Source organism: Canis aureus, chromosome 8 (genome assembly GCF_053574225.1).
Source record: "Canis aureus isolate CA01 chromosome 8, VMU_Caureus_v.1.0, whole genome shotgun sequence".
In the NCBI taxonomy this organism is placed as follows: domain Eukaryota; kingdom Metazoa; phylum Chordata; class Mammalia; order Carnivora; family Canidae; genus Canis; species Canis aureus.
This window is the reverse complement of record NC_135618.1, coordinates 46,841,393-46,863,407: the sequence shown is the minus strand read 5'-3', so window position 1 is coordinate 46,863,407 and position 22,015 is coordinate 46,841,393. Positions and strand designations below refer to the sequence as shown.

At 39.0% G+C, this 22,015-nt stretch overlaps 1 protein-coding gene across 6 annotated transcripts in view; it reads left to right on the top strand.

Moving 5' to 3' along the window:
• Positions 1 to 22,015, top strand: part of GSPT1 (G1 to S phase transition 1) — a 40,052-nt gene that overhangs the window by 12,274 nt on the left and 5,763 nt on the right. For 5 of the 6 annotated variants that reach the window (XM_077906670.1, XM_077906668.1, XM_077906664.1 and 2 more), the window contains exons 2-14: positions 2,726 to 2,770; positions 2,882 to 2,923; positions 3,636 to 3,863; positions 4,893 to 4,926; positions 7,618 to 7,695; positions 10,124 to 10,304; positions 10,917 to 11,071; positions 11,270 to 11,410; positions 12,967 to 13,060; positions 13,895 to 13,975; positions 19,598 to 19,771; positions 20,893 to 20,982; positions 21,166 to 21,334. In XM_077906670.1, coding sequence (XP_077762796.1) covers positions 2,902 to 2,923; positions 3,636 to 3,863; positions 4,893 to 4,926; positions 7,618 to 7,695; positions 10,124 to 10,304; positions 10,917 to 11,071; positions 11,270 to 11,410; positions 12,967 to 13,060; positions 13,895 to 13,975; positions 19,598 to 19,771; positions 20,893 to 20,982; positions 21,166 to 21,334 — 1,447 coding nt within the window. In that variant the 5' untranslated portion in view covers positions 2,726 to 2,770; positions 2,882 to 2,901. The remainder of the gene's footprint in view (positions 1 to 2,725; positions 2,771 to 2,881; positions 2,924 to 3,635; positions 3,864 to 4,892; positions 4,927 to 7,617; positions 7,696 to 10,123; positions 10,305 to 10,916; positions 11,072 to 11,269; positions 11,411 to 12,966; positions 13,061 to 13,894; positions 13,976 to 19,597; positions 19,772 to 20,892; positions 20,983 to 21,165; positions 21,335 to 22,015) is intronic. The other variant, XM_077906665.1, reaches the window with a different exon arrangement.

The window sequence follows — 22,015 nt, the reverse complement described above, 5'->3', positions numbered from 1 at the left end:
ATTATGAGTAAGATCTGAGTAGAATGAACTGGAAAGGGTTGCCTAGGTGTATGTGTGTGTATGAGAAGACGGGTGCAGTTATATTGAGAAGTTTAAATTTAAAAGAACAGCTTGCTATATCTGATTTTTCTGGTTCATTATTGCAAAAATATGAGTTCACAAATGTCGCTGGCATTGCCATTAAGTTTATAATGTGATCTGTCTGAATGGGTGGAAAGCTTTTTTCCACCTTGGGGAAAGTACGGTCAACTTCTTATTTGGGGGCCTTTTAATATGCCTAGGTATTTATTAAGCACTTAGTTGTTTTTAGTACTTGACTCTGTCCCTGTGAGCTTTACAAACATAAGGCAAACATAAATAGAATGTTTTGAAAAATAAAGCCACGAACAGATTATTATTATTTTACAGCCACGGAGGTGGTCTGGTGATTGATGTCATTATCCTGGAAGTGCCTCACAGTCTTCTGCATGTATTGTGTATTTGTAAGCCTAAGAGTTGGTTCTAGAACTAGGTGGTCAGGTGTGGTATTGTTTGGTTTTGTAAAGCTCCTCTGCAGTTTGGGGTGTCTTACTACGTGATCTTTTCCCTCGCCTTAAAACACTGCATCACCTCTGACTCAGTTTACTTTTACTGAGTAGTTTTTCAGCAACGGCCGTTTGAAGAAGGGCGAGATGGCACTTGTCTAACTTGGAAAAAGCCCAGTTGGGTTGGGTTTGTCTGCGTGTTAGATGGGAGTGATTTATGTATTTCAGGGTGTTTGGTGGGGGGGGGGGGTGTTGAATGAGTCAGCACATCAGGGCTCATTAAAAATCAATTGGAGTTAATTTCCCCCACCGCCAGTGCTGTGTGGATTTTTGAGTACCTCCGTCTGATCGACACATCTGATAGTCATGCTGGTTTGATAGAGTTGAGTGTACCTCAGTGCGTGTTAGGGGGAGAGACTCACATGTTGATTATCTGCTTGGTGCCAGTAATTATTTAATAGACTTGAAACAAATGTATTCTCTCATTTAATTTTCTCAGCAGTCCTGTCAGGTGGATGGCATGTCATTTCCAGAATTCCAGTGAAGTAGCTGCATCTCATAACTTGAGGGGACAAGCCAGCATTTAAAGTAGGAGTCAGCTCAGTGCCAGCCCCTTACCACTACCCTGTGCTGCTCTCCTCCATCCCGAGGAGGCACAAAAACTTGGTTCACTTAGCATGCCTGGTTTTCTCTGAAAATGGGGCAATTTTCCTTTCTCTACCCATAAAGTTTTCTTTGAAATAGGAAAACAAAAAGTTAATCTCTATTACACCTGAAGTATAATTCCTGTTCCCTCCCAAACCTTGTTCAAATGATTTTTTTGGGGGGTGGGGGGGTGGGAGGACGCCCGGGTGGCTCAGAGGTTGAGCGCTTGCCTGCCTGTGGCCCAGGGTGTGGTCCTGGAGTCCTGGGATCGAGTCCCACATCGGGCTCCCTGAAGGGAGCCTGCTTCTCTCTCTCTGTCTCTCATGAATAAATAAATAAAATTTTAAAAAATCAAATGATTTTTTTTTCTTATTTTCTGTTAATATCCTGCTAATCATGTAGGCTGGGATCATCTTAGACCTTTCACTCTTCCTCCTCTTGCCAGATGATGCCTCTGTTAGCTTTGCCCTCAACCCCTCCTCTCTATTTGTACTGCTCATTTGTTCAGAGCAGGCTTTCCTATATGGTGATGTTGGTCTATCTGCCACCATAGAGGGATCTTCCTGAGTAACACTCAGCATGTTACTTTTCGGAAAAACTTGGTTGCCCTTTACCTTTCTGGAACAGGAAATTACTTTCTTCCTACACTTCACATTGTTGAAGACTGGACCCAAAACTTTGTCTTGATTTACAGGTGTAAATCACTGTGCAGTGATTTTTAAATATGAGCTTTGCAGTTTATGAATTCACTATTCTTTATTATTTGGTGTGTAGGATTCAGGTGACTTGGAATTCTTTGATACATTCTGCATCTTAGAGATTTTTTGAAGCAAGGGCACTTTCATATTGGGAGTGTCACATATAAAATAAACTCACGTATATTTGGGTATCAGGATATATTTCTCATACCTCTCTTCCAGTGATGTCATAAGTAGATTTGCAGTGTGACAGCTGTGGAAACTGGATTGTTGCTTGATCTTAGAATTCTAATATAGGACAAAACTGGCATCATTGTAATCACCTTTTCTGACATGTTGTAAGGGATCATTTGCATTTCAAGGACTTCATGTAAATGTCCTTTTTATTTTATTGGTATCAAACAGAATTTATTCAAGGATCTTGGTAATAAAATGTGATTATGGAATCTTAAAAATAGCTAATCATAGCCTTCTTGGGCTGGAGCTGCCAAGAGAGAATCTAGAGAAGTAACGTGTATTTGTTGAACAAAATCTCACTAATTTGATCTGCACTGTGCTGCAGATTACTTTTACAATATCTTTGAAGGAGAATTTTATGAAGCAAATTAAGAGAATTAGCATGCCTTTATGAGTATATTTCAATTACAGAAAATGTAAAACTGGCTGTAATCAGTACGTGTTTAAAAAGATTTTTTAAACAGAGACTTCTAATTTGAACACCTGAGTTAGTTGCTCTTGGTCTAAATTATTGAGGCTTTTGTTGTGTTATTGAAGTTCGGTTTTTACCGTAACTTAAAAGATATATAAAGATGGATGTAAAGGACTTCATTTTTAATAGAACTTATTTCTATTTAACAGCACCTGTGGAACCTTCTCAAGAGGAACAGTCATTGTTATGTGAAGGTAATTTTCTGTGATACGACCCTCTGTCTAATTGAGAAAACATTAAGTTGTCTATGGTATGTGAAACCTGGATATTGTTTTGTAAATACAATATCTCAATTTCTTGTCTAGGTTCAAATTCAGCTGTTAGCATGGAACTTTCAGAACCTGTTGGTAAGAAAATTTCTGACCATATTAATACAGTATTTTGAAACCCTATCAGGATATAAGGTGCAAATGTAAGTGTCATGGTTATTGTAATGCCTACGTTTAAAACTTTGAGTCTTTGCTGTTGGAATTTAGAAAGCAGTAGTTGGGCATCAGCGCTGCCATGATATGCTGAATGATTGCAGATGTTAAAGCTGAGTGGAAGACTGCTAAAGTTGGGTTAAGGACTTGAGCTTGTTCTGTTTTGTTTGTGAAAAATTTCCTTCCTTTTTGCAACTTTCTTATTCTTAAAGGTGTCAGATTCCCAATGTGGTTGATAAAGTTGACACCAGATTATTTGCAGAAGAAAAAGCAAAGATCTTGTAAACCCTGTGTTCTGATTTTAAACTTTCCCATTTTCCTGACACTGGAATAACTGGGCTGTTAGGAGTGGTACATCTCCTGTTTACATTTTGTTTGTCCTTATGGAAATGAAGCTTTGTTAAAATAGCAATCTCTCATCAATCTCTGAGTCATCTCTGATGTCAGCAGTGGGGCTGGCTTGAAAGCTGTAATCCATTTCTGTTGTGAAAGAGACTTCCTTGCTTATGTTTCACTAGACTTTAAGAACTAGAACTAAATATGCAAGGTTCTATTTGTTGTTGGAAGGCATCTGTGTTTTACAGTACAGATTGTTGTAAGTCTTTTTCAGAATTCTACATTAAATGTCTTATTTCAGTAGAAAATGGGGAGACAGAAATGTCCCCAGAAGAATCATGGGAGCACAAAGAAGAAATAAGTGAAGCAGAGTTAGGGGGTTGTTCCATGGGAGATGGAAGAGCTGCTGAGGAGAGTGCCCAAGAAATGATGGAGGAGGAAGAGGAAATACCAAAACCCAAATCTGTGGTCGCGCCCCCGGGGGCTCCGAAAAAAGAACATGTAAATGTGGTATTCATTGGGCATGTAGGTAAGTTGCCCTCCTGGCTATGAAATACCACCAGTCACTGGTACATCAAACAGCTCCACAGAGATTTTGAGTGAAACTGACGTGAATTAATCTGAAATGTTTGGATTTTTAACTCGATAAATTTTTTTTTTTTTTTTTTTTTTTTTTTTTTTTTTACCTGGCAAAACTGCCAACACTTTGTGGGACAAATAAATAATTTTGTAATGGCATGGGAGCTGAAAAAAATAAGATTTAGTATATTTATATGTGATGCGCCATTGGTCTATAGATCCACCCTCCCAGCGCAATGGTGGCTAAACATATGATATATTTTTTTTTTATGATGACATATGTTAATTAATATCCCAATCTGGTTTTCTTGTGTGTAAACTCCAGTTAATTTGTTAATTTTTTGGGCTTCATCTAACTAATTTTGAGTGATATAGGAAATTAATTTGGAGTGACTTCTGGATGCTGGGTTAGCACAAAATGAAACCCATTTAATTTACTCAGATATTCCCTGGCCATCTGACTTAGCCCCAAAATCGAAAGAAGAAAATACAGAATTATGTGTCCTTTTTTCCTTCCCTTTATCTCTGCTTTCTCCTGAATATAACGTTATATACCATACTCCTTTTTTAGTAGCAAGGACTCCTTTGAAATGTGTAAAGGAACACCTATATTTGCTAAAATTAGTGAAAGGCAGACTACCTAAATGTAGTTCACAGCTCTTTGGCTACTTTTGCTCTCCCCTGAGGTTCCTCTTGGGTAATTTATATTCTGTTGCTGCTGTGCTCTCCGCTGAAGGTCAGAGAGCAATCTGTTCAAAAGTTCTTCCTTATAGGTAAAGTAGTTCTAAGTTCTTGTTTTCCACTAGTAAGTCATTGTTGAGCTGCAAGGGGTCTTGGCAGCTTCATTTGCAACTGAATTTATGTAATTACATATGCTAGTCAGCAATGCTGTTAGTGCACTTAGCGGGTTTTGTTTTGTTTTGTTCTGTTCCATTTACATCTGTGGTTTATTTATCTTTGATGGTGATGTTACTTTTAGATGCTGGCAAGTCAACCATTGGAGGACAAATAATGTAAGTCTGTATTTTTTGTTAAATAATAGAGTTAACTTGATTGAATGAATTTTGGGCATTGTACACATATAATAATTCAAAGACAATAAAATAGGTCACCTGAAGAAATTATAGATAGACATTACCTGTAAGGAAAGCTGATGTTAAGAAGGAATTTTTGCAATGTGATCATTGTTAGTAGTTTCTGATTAGATTTAGGCATTCCTTAGAATTCTTGTGTCATCACTGTCAGACTGTCCTGGAACATTAACTAAATGTATTTCTAAAAGCTGTCTGTTAGATTTTTTTTTTTTTAATAAAAACTAATATAAAACCTAGATTGTAAGAAATATTAGTTTGCAGACCTTAAAATAAGCTGTTAAGGGCAGCCCCAGTGGCGCAGTGGTTTAGCGCTGCCTTCAGCCCAGGGCCGGATTCTGGAGACCCGGGATCCAGTCCCATGTCGGGCTCTCTGCATGGAGCCTGCTTCTCCTTCTGCCTATGTCTCTGCTTCTCTCTCTCTCTCTCTGTCTCTCTCTGTGTCTCTATGAATGAATGAATGAATGAATGAATGAATAAATAAATATCTAAAAAAAAAAACCTGTTAAATTGGAATCGTTAACTAAAGCTCTGTGGATGGAAGTGTTGGGCCCATTTGATTTTTTGTGTTTTAGGAGAACGTATATTTTTTGCTTATGGGCTGTAATTTTCATGGACATTTCACTAGGATTCTGTGCTCAGCTGGCTAGGAACATGCACTGTAGATGATTGCAGAGAACACACAGAGATGAATGAAAGCTCCAACAGGAAGCTTTGATTTGGATGAGTCAAGGAAAGCAGTTCAGCATTCCTAAGGAATTGTTTTAAAATTTTAATTGTTGATAATTTTTTCAAATATTAAATATTGAAGTGTATTAATAAGACTTAATTGCCTGGACAAGACTGTTGGACAACACTTCTTTTATATAGTATTTGTATTTGCCCTTTAAAAAAATTTAATTCTGGGAGCACCTGTGTGGCTCAGTCAGTTGAGTGTCTGACTCTTGGTTCTGGCTCAGGTCATGATCTCAGTTCCTGGGATAGGGCCTTGCATGGGGCTCTGTGCTCATTAAGAAGTCTATGTCTCTCTCCCCTTGTCCCTCTGCCCCTCCCCCCGCTTGTACTCACACTCTCTCTCTAAAATAAATTAATTTGGGCAGCCTGGGTAGCTCAGCAGTTTAGTGCTGCCTTCCGCCCAGGGCATGATCCTGGAGACCCAGGATCGAGTCCCACGTTGGGGTCCCTGCATGGAGCCTGCTTCTCCCTCTGCCTGTGTCTCTACCTTTTTGTCTCCTGTTTCTCATGAGTAACTAAACATTTTTTTTTTTTTTTTTAATTTATGATAGTCACACAGAGAGAGAGAGAGAGGCAGAGACATAGGCAGAGGGAGAAGCAGGCTCCATGCACCGGGAACCCGACGTGGGATTCGATCCCGGGTCTCCAGGATCGCGCCCTGGGCCAAAGGCAGGCGCTAAACCGCTACGCCACCCAGGGATCCAATAAACATTTTTTAAAAAATAAAATTAATTAAAAATATTTTTATTCTGAAATAATTTTAGAATTACAGAAAGGTTACAAGAATAGTAACAAAGTTCCCATATACCTTTCATTCAGCCTTTCCTAGTGTTAACATATTAAATAACTGTAGTACACTCCTCAAAACTAGATGGTTAATATTGGTACAGTACTACTAAGCTGTGGCTCTTGAATTTCACCAATTTCTCCTCGAATGTGGTTTTTTGGGTTCTAGAATTCCACCTGGCATTTAGTAGTTCCATCCTCTGGTTCCCTCTTCTCAGTTTTCTCAGCTTGTGACATTGCCGCAGTCTCGTCTTCCACAACTGTCATGACTTTAAAGAGTGCCATTTAGTAGGTTCCTTATTGAGGTGTTTCACAGTTACATTGACGTTGTACATTTGGGCAAGAATGTCACACAGGAGATATGTTGTACTCTCCTCAGACCATCCTATCAGGAGTACCTCATGTCAGTTCTCCATGTGAGAACTTTTTTTTTTTTTTTTTTAAGGATTTTATTTATTCGTGAGAGACACACAGAGGCAGAGACATCAGCAGAGGGAGAAGCAGGCTCCCTCAGGGAGCCTGGTGTGGGACTCAATCCCAGGACCCCGGGATCACGCCCTGAGCCAAAGGCAGACACTCAACCCTGAGCCACCCTGGTGCCCCTCCATATGAGAACTTTACCGCTGATGGTCTTAGCCAGGATTATTTGGTTGATGTGTTGTCTGCCAGGATTCTCCACAGTAAAGTTATTACTTTTCCCCTTTATCTGGAGGGGAGAGAATTTGAGACTATGTAAATATCTTTTCCTCTTAGACTTTCTATGATATCAGCATCCATCAGTGATTCCTGTATTTTATTTATTTTTTAAAGATTTTATTTATTCATGAGAGACACAGAAAGGTGGGGGTGGGTGGCGGCAGACGGAGAAGCAGGCTCTATGCAAGGGGCCTGACCTGGGACTCCATCCCAGGTCTCCAGGATCAGGCCCTGGGCTGAAGGCAGCACTAAACCACTGAGCCACCCGGCTGTCCAGTTCCTGTATTTTAAAATAGCTGTTTTCTAGAGTTGAATTTCCACTATAAAGAGCTTTAGAGTTGAAATGACTTCACTGAATAATTTGTAATTGTTTACTTCTTTTCCCTTTGTTTCCAGGTATTTGACCGGAATGGTTGACAAAAGGACACTCGAGAAATACGAAAGAGAAGCTAAAGAGAAAAACAGAGAAACTTGGTATAATAAACTTTTATGGCACTATAAATTACTTTTAAGGAAACACTGCCTACTTAATACTATTGTAGTCTACTAAGGTGTAGGTGCATGAGGTCTAAAGTGGTGTCATAACGAAGGAGAAGTTTCCTTTCCCCTTATTCTACAAAGTGGATCAGCTCCTGATGACTTCAAAACTTGTACGGGAGCATTTGAGAACATTCATATGTCTAGTAATACACTTGTTGGATAAATTCTAAACCATCCATTTAATAGGGTCATTACATAACCACTAAAAAATTGCATTTTTGGAATTTATAATACCCAGAAGTGGAGCTTAAGTTACAGTGGAATTTGGAGAGAAAGGAGGTGACATGATAGTACTTAGAATATGATCATTAGGGATCCCTGGGTGGCGCAGTGGTTTGGCGCCTGCCTTTGGCCCAGGGCGCGATCCTGGAGACCCAGGATCGATTCCCACGTCGGGCTCCCGGTGCATGGAGCCTGCTTCTCCCTCTGCCTATGTCTCTGCCTCTCTCTCTCTCTCTGTATGACTATCATAAATAAATTAAAAAAAAATTAAAAAAAAAGAATATTATCATTAATGATGTAAATAAACACTGGAAAGAAAAAAGAATGGACAGAATTATTGATAGGGGTTGCCTTTGGTGAGAAAAAGGGTCAGTTTTTTGTTGCTAATCTCACTTTTTTTTTTTTAAGTTAGATTTATTTGGGACATTCATGGCTTTTGTTGTTTTTTAAATTGTATTCCTCTGTATTAAGGGAAAAGATCATCATTATACTAAAAAAAATGGATTACATACAATGAAATACAGATGATGAGGTAATCTAAAATAACACTTATTCTGAATGGTTTGAACTTACATGAATCATCTTCACATGGCAAAGAAACACTGAAATGATTTTTACCAAGTAACCCATTGCTCCCAAATGGTGGTTACTGGCTTTCACTTTTTTTTTTTTTTTTTTTGGCTTTCACTTTTGAAAACATCCTTAGATAGCTATTATTTGTATTATACTTTGTGCCAGATGATCATAAAAGCTCCCAGTCATATTGACCTTGGTACAAAGTAGTCTTCCTGTGTATGTTGTCAGCTTGTTTTCATAAATACTGTTTGCTTATAGAATATATATAGGTTTGAGGCACCTGGGTGGTTCAGTCATTTGAGCATCTGATTCTCGATCTCAGTTTAGGTCTTGATCTCTCAGGGTCATGAGTTCAAGTCTTGCACTGGGCTCCATGCTGGGCATGGAGCCTCCTTTAAAAAATAAAAGTAAAAAATATATACAGAATTTCTCTGCTATGTAAGAGTAGAGCATTTCTTTGAAACATTGTGTAAACCAAAGTGGCATAAAGCAAAGAAGTGATTGTCATTAGTTTTTATGGAAAAAATTTTTGAGCATTACCAGACCCAGAGAATATTAGGCTTTTCTGATATCTAAGGACTCATCTTACTAAGGGATGTACAGAATAAATGGACATAAAGCACAGATGTTCCCAGACATGGTTCAGAGCAATGGCATTTTGATGCAGAGGTGCTTTGTGTAGTTCCTGGGGAGAGCTGGAAGGGCTTGAGGACGCCACTCTTCACTGCTCAGGGTGCACACTGCTTCTATGATAGCTCGCTGCAGAGCAAACACTGGACGCTATCTGACTCTTAGTTTTGTCTCAGGTCATGATCTCAGTCCTGGGATTGAGCCCTGCATTAAAAAAAAAAATCATCTTCAGATGTCTCTGTTAGCAAAAGCAGTTACAATGTAGGTCTTTTGTTTTTTGTTTTTTTTTAATTTGTTTTTCTAATGTAGGTCTTCTGTAAAAGCCAAGTGGTATAATGTGAACTTTAAAAAATCAGGATACCTGTAAATAACTAGATATTTCTAAGAGCTCCAAGTGTTTGAATCATAATAATTCAAATTTTATTCACTCGATTTTAATTTCTACTCAGTCCTATTTGTGATTTTTTTTTTTTTTTTTTTTAAGATTTAATTTATTTATTCATGAGAAACAGAGAGAGGCAGAGACGTAGGCTGTGGGAAGCCGGCTCCATCCTGGGACTCCAGGATCATGCCCTGGGCTGAAGGCAGGCATTAAACTGCTGAGCCACCCAGGTATCCCTTGTGATTTTTTTTTTTTTTTTTTAAAGATTAAAAAAAATTTTAAGTAATCTCTACACCCAACTTTGGGCTCAAACTCACAACCCCGAGATCAAGAGTTGCGTACTCCACCGACTAAAACAACCAAGTGTCCCTGTCCTGTTCCTGATTTAAATGTATGCTGCACATAAAGCTGGATGTCATCAATGTCATCATTATACCTTGGTATAATGTGGTATAAGAATATATACCATTATACCTTGGTATAAAGTGGTAGAAGAATATCATAAAAACATACATTCTTAGCAATCTTAATCTTATTTTAAAATTATTTCAGGTATTTGTCTTGGGCCTTAGACACAAATCAGGAAGAACGAGACAAGGGTAAAACAGTAGAAGTGGGCCGTGCCTATTTTGAAACAGAAAAGAAGCATTTCACAATTCTGGATGCCCCTGGCCATAAGAGTTTTGTCCCAAATATGATTGGTGGTGCTTCTCAAGCAGATTTGGCTGTACTGGTAAGAAAGACCTTTCCAATTCACTTGTGTGGTTGTGAGCAGCCGCATTTCAGTGTTAAGTATTTGAGTTTATCCTCAGAGTTAAAATTGAGGTTGCAATGAGTTATATACAGTCACAAATTTTACTTTTGTCTCACTCATCTGCTCAAATCTTTATAATGGGATTCACTTAATGTTTTCTCTACCTCGTCATTATCTATCTATGACTGTCAGATCTCCGTGTCCACTAAATGCCAAGCTGGGTTTGCTTTGTACATACCACATGTGCTGTGGATACACAGCTGAGGGAGAAATTATCTGTTTTCTTAAGGCCTCAGTCATTTTGCAGAGTTTTTGTTTGTTTTGTCACTGTACCAACACTGTCACATACATGTTTGAATCGCAAAATATAAAGGCATACTAGATTTTTTTTTTAAATTGGGGGATCGGAAGAAACATTTACCAAAATCTTAAGCCATTTAGACATTGTGACATTCAAAAGCCTGCAGGGTATAATTAACGTACTTTTATTTTCTTGCAAAAACCTGATAAAACTGAAAGGAAAGCTGTTTCACTGCTCAAGGGCTATATACCTGAGTGTTTAAAAATAAACTGTCGGATTTCTTGGAATAGGTCATCTCTGCTAGAAAAGGAGAGTTTGAAACTGGATTTGAAAAAGGCGGACAGACAAGAGAACATGCAATGTTGGCAAAGACGGCAGGTGTCAAACACTTAATTGTGCTCATCAATAAGATGGATGATCCGACGGTAAATTGGAGCAATGAGAGGTAAGTTTTGCCAGTCTTACTAGATTTTACAGACACGTAAGTGGAATAAAGGATGGTTTTGCTACTGTATCCTTTTTCCCCCTGGGGTTTTTCTTCCCCCCCCCCCCTCGGGTTTTTCTTAAACCTTAATTTGTTTAATAATAAAACCAGAGTTCCCTTGCTTTCTATTACAATTGAGTTATTTATAAATATTCATAGATACGAAGAATGTAAAGAGAAACTAGTGCCATTTTTGAAAAAGGTTGGCTTCAATCCCAAAAAGGACATTCACTTTATGCCCTGCTCAGGACTCACTGGAGCGAATCTAAAAGAGCAATCAGATTTCTGTCCTTGGTACACGTAAGTAACCTTTGCTTCTTTTTAGAAAAACTTTACGTCGTTATAAGTAATATCAGAAAACGATAACTGTAAGTAACTGTGGTTTTTAAAAATACCATGACTTTTGCCCATTTTTTAATTGGATTGTCTTTTTGTTACGTCTTTTCACTTTCTTGATGATATCCTTTGAGGCATAACAGGTTTTAGGATCAACTTGTCAATATGTGTTGATAGGCAGCTGGGATTATTAATCTTTTTTTTTTTTTTTTAATTTTTATTTATTTATGATAGTCACAGAGAGAGAGAGAGAGAGAGAGGCAGAGACACAGGCAGAGGGAGAAGCAGGCTCCACGCACCGGGAGCCCGATGTGGGATTCGATCCCGGGTCTCCAGGATCGCGCCCTGGGCCAAAGGCAGGCGCCAAACCGCTGCGCCACCCAGGGATCCCGGCAGCTGGGATTATTAATAGGGATTATACTCAATCTGTAGATGAATTTGGGGGAGCATTGCTATCTTGGCAGTAAAGCTTCCCAATTCCTATACTGTAGTTTTAAAGGGGAAATTAGGGATCCCTGGGTGGCACAGCGGTTTAGCGCCTGCCTTTCGCCCAGGGTGCGATCCTGGAGATCCGGGATCAAGTCCCACGTCGGGCTCCCGGTGCATGGATTCTGCTTCTCCCTCTGCCTGTGTCTCTGCCCCCCCCCCGTGTGTGTGTGTGTGTGTGTGTGTGTGTGTGACTATCATAAATAAATAAAATTCTTTAAAAAAAATAAGGGGAAATTATTTTATAGAATCCTGATTTGAGAGCTGGAAAAGTCCTTAGGAATTAAGTAATAGAATGTAGTCATTTTATGGGCTCCTGAGTGGCTCAGTTGGTTAAGCATCTGGCTCTTGATTTCAGCTTGGGTCATGATCTCAGACAATGTTGGGCTCTGCTTGGAGTGCTCAGCTTGGAGTTGGTTTGAGATACTCTATCTCTCTGTCCCTCCCCCTACTCTCTAAACAAATACTATCTAAAAAAAAAAATTCTCTTCCCTCTGCCCCTCCCCCAGTGCTCATGCTCTCTCTCCCTAAAGAAAAAAAAAAGAATGTAGTTCTTTTATTACAAAATGTAAGCCATTTACTAGAAAATGTTTCTAATTTTAATAAAGTAAGTTGTTGGGGAAGCTTTTTCATTATATTTATAGGCTATTTTGTTATATTTTTGGTTTTCTGAGGAAAGAAGGGCATGAACCGAATAATAAATCAGTTGTATGGGGGGGGCACCTGGGTGGCTCAGTGATTGTTTGCCTTTGACTCAGGTCATGATCCTGGGGTCCTGGGATAAGTCTCACATTGGGCTCCTCACAGGGAGCCTGTTTCTCTGCCTGTGTCTCTGCCTGTGTCTCTGCCTCTCTCTGTGCCTCTCATGAATACATAAATAAATAAAATCTTTTAAAAAATCAGTTGAATGAGAAGAGTATGTGGGTAGAATGAAAGTATTATAACTGTTTTTCATATAAAGTTACGGTCATGTAACTTCTTAAAATTTTGACATTTATGTTGATTCTCTTTAATGGATATTGTTATGTTCTCAGTGGATTACCGTTTATTCCATATCTGGATAATTTGCCAAACTTCAATAGATCAGTTGATGGACCAATCAGGCTGCCAATTGTGGATAAGTACAAGGTACCCAGAATGTTCAAGAGATTGGGATTTATGGGAGGTGAAATCATTGTTTTGTGTATTAAGTTACAAAACAATCCGAATAACAACATAGCATAGATGTCTCTTAATGTTATTTAGTGGTGTAGATGGATCCTAATTTAGTTTAAGCTGTTTTCTCAGGGAGCCAATGATCATTTTTTAGAGAGAAAGTCCTACAAGTAAAACTGCTGGAGTCAAAGAATTTGCACATTAAAGTTGCTGAATATTGACCAGCAGCCTTCCCAAGTACTGCCCGCAGCATATGAGTGCTGGTTTTATCATAGCCTCACCAATATTAGATGTTAGTCTTTAAAAAATAAGCTTTATTATGTTTAATTTGATTTTCAAAGTGAGTTTTCTTTTTTAAAGGTTTGTCAGTATGTAATATTTGACCTCCTCAAATAATTCTTTCATTAGCTCCATGCTAAATTTCTTAAACAAGTGTTTTTCCAATTTTACACATGAGGAAGCAGGCTTAGATTTTTGAACGAACCAGAATTTAAACAAATAATTGAGATCTTCAGATGTAAAAATTTGTGCTGTTTCTGGTACCATGTTTTTTTTTTGGGGGGGGGTCTTAAAAGATCTTAGACCTACATACTTACTAGTATTACTAGTATTATAATTGCACATATGCTAATGACACAGATAATATATTTTTTACTTAGCTTGTATTTAAGATTAATCCTAACCATTCTACCACTTGAACTAAAGATTTTCTGAGTAAGCCCCATAAGATTTCACTTTGGGTTGTTGAACTATTGTAGAATAGTAACAAAAGTCTGTAACTTAGTTTTTTATTTCAAATTTAAACAGGATATGGGCACTGTGGTCCTGGGAAAGCTGGAATCAGGATCTATTTGTAAAGGCCAGCAGCTTGTGATGATGCCAAACAAGGTAAGAGTTAGTAATGCTCTTTCTCATTTAGACTTTCTTTTGAAAGTATTCTCAAAGAGAACTTTTCAAAAAGTTAAGGGTTTCCATGAAAAGAAACTTTAGGGGGCATCTGGGTGGCTTAGTGGTTGAGCATCTGCCTTTGGCTCAGGTCATGATCCTGGGGTCCTGGCATCTAGTCTTCTTCTGCTTATGTCTCTGCCCCTCTCTCTCTCTCTGTCTCTCATGAGATTTTATTTATTCATGAGAGACAGAGATTGAGAGGCAGAGGGAGAAGCAGTCTCCCCATAAGGAGCCCGATGCAGGACTTGATCCCTGACCCCGGGATCATGCCTTGAGCTGAAGGGAGATAGATGCTCAACTGCTGAGCCACCTAGGATCCCAATAAAATCTTAAAAAAGAAAAGAAAGAAAGAAAGGGAAAGGAGAGGAGAGGAGACTGTAAGATTCAGGATTATGTTTTATTAATGTCAAGTACAAAATTTAGTACAGAAGATATGGTGTGGGGCAGCCCAAGTGGCACAACGGTTTAGCGCTGCCTGCAGCCCAGGGTGTGATCCTGGAGGCCCAGGATTGAGTCCCACGTCGGGCTCCTTGCATGGAGCCTGCTTCTCCCTCTGCCTGTGTCTCTGCCTATCTGTGTGTGTGTGTGTGTTTCTCATGAATAAATGAATAAATAAAAATAAAAATAAAACCCACCTTTTTATTTTTTTTATTTTTTTATTTTTAGAACACCTTTAAAAAAGAAGAAGATAGAGTGTTAGAGTTATCCAATGACAGATGGGGAAGGGCCAGTATTAGTACCATGTTAGAGCTAAAAGATGTATCCTCAAGAGAACGTTACCTCCATACTTTTACTGAGATCCTGAGTGGTTCAGTGACTTGTTTCTGTTAACACACTGAATTAGCAAGTGAGGGCAGCCCAGGTGGCTCAGCGGTTTAGCACCTGCCTTCTGCCTGGGGAGTGATCCTGCAGTCCCAGGATCGAGTCCCACGTCAGGCTCCCAGCATGGAGCCTGCTTCTCCCTCTGCCTGTGTGTGTCTTTCACTCTCTTCTCTCTCTCTCTTCCTCTCTCTCTCTCTAAGAATAAATAAAATCTTAAAAAAAAAAAAAAAAAAGAATTAGCAAGTGAGTCCAGGATGAAAACTCAGGCTTAATCATGATATAATTCATTTTCTTTTTTTCCCTTAAAATTAAAATTTTTATTTTTATTTTTTAAAATATTTTTATTTATTTTCTCATTAGAGACACAGAGAGGCAGAGACACAGGCAGACTCCATGCAGGGAGCCTGACGTGGGACTCGATCCTGGGTCTCCAGAATCAGGCCCTGGGCTGAAGGCGGCGCTAAACCGCTGAGCCACCCGGGCTGCCCAAAATTTTTATTTTTTTTTAAGATTTATATATTTGAGAGAAAGAAAGCATGAGCGGGGGAGGAGCAGAGAAAGCGGGACAAGCAGACTCCCCACTGAGCAGGGAGCCTGATATGGGGCTTGATTCCAGGACCCTGAGATCATGACCTGACCTAAAGTCAGATGCCCCTGCTTTCTTTTTTTTTTCTTGTATTATTATATTGGCTACTATAAAATGTGCCCAATTTATAGTCCTAATCTGTTTTGAGAGAAGAGAATTTGCCTTTATCATAAATGGGTCCCTAATCTTCCTATCTTTTTGTAATTTATTATTGGAGAGGGTTTTATTAAAACCTGTAAAGTCTCCATTGAACTTACCTTTGTGTTATTTTTGGCTGCTCAGTTGCTGATAATTACAGACATATTACTTGAGAAACCGTTACCTGTTTTCCAAAAGGGCCTTCTCACAGCTTCTGAGAGGTTTTTTTTTTTTTTTTTAAGATTTTACTTATTTATTCATGAGAAACACAGAGAGAAAGAGAAGCAGAGACACAGACAGAGGGAAGAACAGGCTCCATGCAGGGAGCCCGACGTGGGACTCGATCCCAGGTCTCTAGGATCTGGCCCTGGGCCAAAGGTGGTGCCAACCGCTGAGTCACCCGGGCTTCCCTCTTCTGAGATATTTATGTAGGAAAGCAGACCTCTGCCATCAGAACCTCCAAATAGTGGGGCATCTGGTGACTCAGTCATTTTGAGTGTCAGGGTCGTGGGATACAGCCCTGCATGGGGCTCTGCCCTCAGCATGGAGTCTGCATCTTTCCTTCTCTCTGCCCTTCCCCCACTTGTGCATATTCTTTCTCTCCATAATAAATAAGTAAACCTTTTTAGACCAAAACCAAACAAAAAACCTCCATATAGAGATTTTGTTAGATTTCAGTGAGAATGTCTTCACCAGTCCTCAATCCAGGCACAGTAAATAAGAAAAGGTATCCATCGTCAGTGTAAGGTTTAAGTATAATTGGCATCTTACAAATTATACTTTGAGGTTTTTTGATGCCTTATTCACTGGAGATTAGAGTAGCCTATCATAGGATCTTTTTACTAAGGTATTTATAGCTGCAACTGGAAGGTCATTGGCAATTGAATGAAAATGCTTATCATGAATCCTAGTTCATAGGGCAGTCACAGAAGTAGTTTGGTCATGGTGATGGAAGGAAGGCAGATTGGGGGTTGCAAGAGGCTAGGGGATGAAGAATAAGGAGTGACCTGAATGAAGGCACAGTTTCCTTTGGGATGATGAGGATGTTTTGAAACGAGATACTGGTATTGGTTGTATAATATTGTGAATGCCAACCAGATGCCATGGAGTTGTAATATGTAAAATATTTGTAAAAGGTAAATTTTATATGAGTGTTCTACCACAATAGAAAGAAAAGTACAATTCACTAAGAGCAAGTGGACTGAGTGCCAGGCTAGACTAGTTACAGCTTTTCTGCGGGAGCTGGGACTTAATACTGATGACCAGGCAGGTCAGTGTAGCCTTGCCTGCAGCTGGTAGGCAAGCCTTGATGACTCAGTTCTTGTTAGTCCTGCTGAGTCTCAGTGGAATGGAATTAAATATTTTAAGAGACTCAGATGCCAAACTATCTTAGGATAAAAAATTAATGGGTAGGTAACCTACGAAATAGGAGAAAGTAATTGTATATCATAAATCTGATAAGGGGTTAAATCCAGAATATATCAAGAACTATAACTCAACAACAAAATTAACAACCTGACTAAAAAATAAGCAAGGGACTGAAACATTTCTCCGAAGATGTGCAAACAGCCAACAAGCATATGAAAAGATCTCATCTCTAATCATTAGGGGAATGCAAATGAAAGCCACAACGAGATAACACCTCGTACCCATCAAAAAAACAAAATAACAGATGTTGGTGAGGATGTGGAGAAATTGGAACTGTGGGTGAGAATGTAAAACTGCACACCGCTGTGGAAAACATAATGATGTTTCCTCAGAAAAATTTAAAAATGGAATAATTATATGATCCAGCAGTATCACTTCAGGATATGTGCCCAAAAGAATGGAAAGCAGACCTCAGAACCCATGTTCATAATAGCATTATTCACACAAGCTAAATGGGGAAGCAACCTATCATGTCAATTGATGGATAAGTAGATAAACAGAATGTGATATATCCATACAGTGGAATATTATTAAGCCTAAAAAGGAAGGAAATTCTGACCCATGGTACAACATGAACGTCAAGGGCATTGTGCTAAGTGAATTAATAAGCCAGTCACAAAAAGATAAATAATGTATGATTCCACAATTTTTTTTTTTTTTTTTTTAAGATTTATCTTGAAGGGGAAGAGGGAGACAGAGCCTTAAGTGGACTCTGTGCTGAGTGCAGAGTCCCAACGCCGGGCTTGATCTCATGACCCTGAGATCACGACCTGAGCCAAAACCAAGAGTCAGTCATTTAACCAACTGAGCCACCCAGGCGCCCCTATGATTCCACTTTTGTGAGGTACTTAGAACAGGCAAAATCCTCATTACCTTTCATAAACCAAGAGAATTTGTTCTGTCTTAATTTTTGAAACTATGGATTAATTAAAAGATTAGAGTAACTATTGTACTTAGCCAGAGAAGACCGCGTTTGGAGAGAGGGATTGTTATACTAGATTGGGCAAAAAGTAGTTTACAGTACTTGCTTAGTTTGTCTATGGGGGAACTCCTGGTTTCTGCCCTTTTGTCCTGTTACTGGAAAGAATTTAGCTAACAAATATGGCTCTGTTTCACTTCTTGGAATGAACTTCAGTAGGTATCAATAAGGTATAAGCTGCCTTTTGGGAAAGGAGACCATTATTGGTGAAGAGGGGAGAGACTACTAGAGGTTAACAAGTGACAGACTGTAGAATTCTGGAGGATAACGATTCTGGATTCTCCACTGTTTATCTACCAGCGTGAAATAGTTTATTTTGTCATGAGGGCTGTTTATTTGTGGTATGTGTTTTTAACAATATGAATTTCCAAGGGAAGAAATGGAGTAAAATAAGGGAGCACTTGTGGGTATTGCTTTTAACATGTTCTACCATCTCTATGCTTTTTTTTTTAATAATTGGTAAAATAATGTAAATTTTACCATTAGTGGGATCTCTGGGTAGCACAGCAGTTTGGCGCCTGCCCTTGGCCCAGGGCGCGATCCTGGAGACCCAGGATCGAATCCCACATTGGGCTCCCGGTGCATGGAGCCTGCTTCTCCCTCTGCCTGTGTCTCTGCGTCTCTCTCTCTCTCTGTGACTATCATAAATAAATAAAAATTTTAAAAAAAATTAAAAAAAAAATTTTACCATTAGTGACATTTATTAAGCTTCACAGTCATCACCACTATGAGGTTCTAGAACATATTCATCACTCCAAAGGAAACCCTGTACCCATTAAATAGTCTGTGTTTGTTTGTTTGTTTGTTTGTTTATTTTTAAATTTTTATTTACTTATGATAGTCACAGAGAGAGAGAGAGAGGCAGAGACACAGGCAGAGGGAGAAGCAGGCTCCATGCACCGGGAGCCCAATGTGGGATTCGATCCCGGGTCTCCAGGATCGTGCCCTGGGCCAAAGGCGGGTGCCAAACCGCTGTGCCACCCAGGGATCCCGTCTGTGTTCTTTTAAAGCTTAATTGTTCACGTATCTTTTGAGAAGCACATTCTTCAGATATTTGGAATTGATGGGTAATAGAAGCTGTGCTATTAAATCCTAGAATCTAATCATAATAACGACATTCGTAAAATTAAAATCTAGATGTTAGACTTAATGTTTTAATTTTGAAAAGATAAGGCAAATGCTAGTTTATACTGTGTTCAATTTGGAAATTATTAGGATATGATATTAAGCCAAATTAATATTTTATTTTTTATTTTTTAAAATAAATTTATTTTTTATTGGTGTTCAATTTGTCAACATATAGAATAACACCCAGTGCTCATCCCGTCAAGTGCCCACCTCAGTGCCCGCTACCCAGTCACCCCCACCCCCCCAAATTAATATTTTAATTGGCAGTTCATATTTCTAGGATATGATTTTCATTAAGTTCATGTCATACAAATGTAATGAAGTTTCATATTCAAGTAAGTGTTTTGGCTAATACATGACCTCAGAAAAATGTGACCTGCAAGTCTTTAAATGAACATTCAGATCACTTCATGTTCTGCTGAGCAGTGAATGTCAGAAATCCTCCAGGCTTGCATTTATTGTTTTGTTTTGTTTTTTTAAGCACAATGTGGAAGTTCTCGGAATCCTTTCTGATGATGTAGAAACTGATTCTGTAGCCCCAGGTGAAAACCTCAAAATCAGACTGAAAGGAATTGAAGAGGAGGAGATTCTTCCGGGATTCATACTTTGTGATCCTAATAATCTTTGTCATTCTGGACGCACATTTGATGCCCAGGTAAACTAGTTATTGTAATTGAGTGATCTCTACTGTCTAAATGAAATTAGAATTTAAATCCCTTTTGTCCTGATTGGTGACATACCACTGTGTAGGGGGGGAATTGAAATCCTACCATATTACGACAACCATGATGTAGATCTCACACATGAGGTCTTTAAGAGGTGGTATTTTTTATAAGTTCCTTTTTATTTTATTTGTTTATCTACTTCATTGGTTTTGAAGTAGGCTCCACATCCAATGTGGGGCTTGAACTCACAACCCCGAGATTGAGACACATGCTCTACTGACTGAGCCAGCTAGGCACACCACGTTCCTTTTGAATTTTGCTCAAGGTGTCTTTCCCCTGAAATAGAACACAGTTGCCTTGGAAATCAGGGTGTGTCTGCTCATTCAGGGTAAGTACCTTTCCAGACAGGAAAACACAATTTCTCTGTTATTAGCAACCTGACTTCCACAGAAGAATAACAGAGTTGATGATTGGTGTAGCTCAGAATTTTTGAGTTCTGTAACCAGCTATGATGGATGACAAGTTAGATTTTGATGCTTGGATACAAGGTTGTCTACTTTTTTTTTTTAAGATTTTATTTATTTTTTCATGAGAGACACAGAGAGAGAGGCAGAGACACAGGCAGAGGGAGAAGCAGGCTCCATGCAGGGAGCCCCATGCGGGACTGGATCCCGGGACCCCAGGGTCACACCCCGGGCCGAAGGCAGGTGCTAAACTGCTGAGCCACCCAGGGATCCCCAAGGTTGTTTACTTTTACTGGATCTTAGATATTGAAAACTGGATAAAATTATGAGAAGTTCACATCTGGAACAAAACAAAAGTAGCTGTAGTGGCAGTGATTACCTTAAATTCTTAGGAAGAAAGAGGCTTCTCAGAGAAGAATGAGTCTGCCTGCTAGGTTTCTAAAGTTTGGGTCTGGCCAAGAAGATAAGTAGGGTAAGGATATCAGAGTTCATGCTTGGATATCAGGCGACCTGACCCAGCACTTCTAATTCAAAAATAACTTAAGTTGAGACTGAGTTCCATATTCTTGTGGTACTATATGGCACTAGAGAACATCAAGTTCTTTTTTTACCCCACAGATAAAGATGTGAATTTTTTTGTTTGACAGATAGTGATTATAGAGCACAAATCCATCATCTGCCCAGGTTATAATGCGGTGCTGCATATTCACACCTGTATTGAGGAAGTCGAAATAACAGTGAGTCTTAATTAATTAACAGTGAGTCTTTAATTAAGTTAATTGGGGTTTTTTGTTTATGTATGTGTTTAAAGACTATCTTGATAATTTCTGATCGGCAACAGTAATGTACTCTTATTTGTACTCCTTGTCCTAAAGATTCTCTTATTTGGCATTCTGATCTCCTCCCTTTTTCTTGGCTAGGCCTTAATCTGCTTGGTAGACAAAAAATCAGGAGAAAAAAGTAAGACTCGACCCCGTTTTGTGAAACAAGATCAAGTATGCATCGCCCGCTTAAGGACAGCAGGAACCATCTGCCTTGAGACCTTTAAAGACTTCCCTCAGATGGGGCGCTTTACCTTAAGAGACGAGGGTAAGCATTTACACTGCTGCCTAGTAGCATCTCTAGGATGCGAGTTTGTTCCATCCAAGTACGGTGCACGTCACAAGTTCATAGAAAACTTGGATGCGTGTTCTGTATTATGTTCCTGTAATAAATGTTTCATGAGTTGAGTGGTTTGAACAGACAGAACCGACCATGCATTGTAACAGTATGCTGTAGATTAAGAATCTTAATTTTGATAATTTGCAAGTAGTGGGCTTTGAGAGTTATTTTATTTACTAAATGAGACATTTCTATGGTGAAATCCTTTGTACTATGTGTGCTTAAAGCCCATCTTGAAGGGCTTAAGCCTGTAAGGCAAGTTTTCGCCATGCAAGCCTCCGAAGTAGAAACCTTGGCATTTTTGTGGTCAGGAGACACTTTAAAATCAAATATAATAAACATTCACTACACTGATGTCGGGGGCATGAAACACATACATTAATGGTCTGTTAGCACCTGATTTTTTTTTTTTTTTCAGAAGCACCTGATTTTTATACAGGTTTATTTAATGTTACGTTTTTTTTGTGTGGGTGTCCATTTCTCCCTAGTTCTGAGTGAATCTGAACAGCTCTGCTTTTTCCTATGTTGTGGCCATGAAACTTTTGGTAGCAGGAAAACAAAGTGGCTCTTATTAAATGTTTCTCTGTGGATCATTAATATTTCTAACTT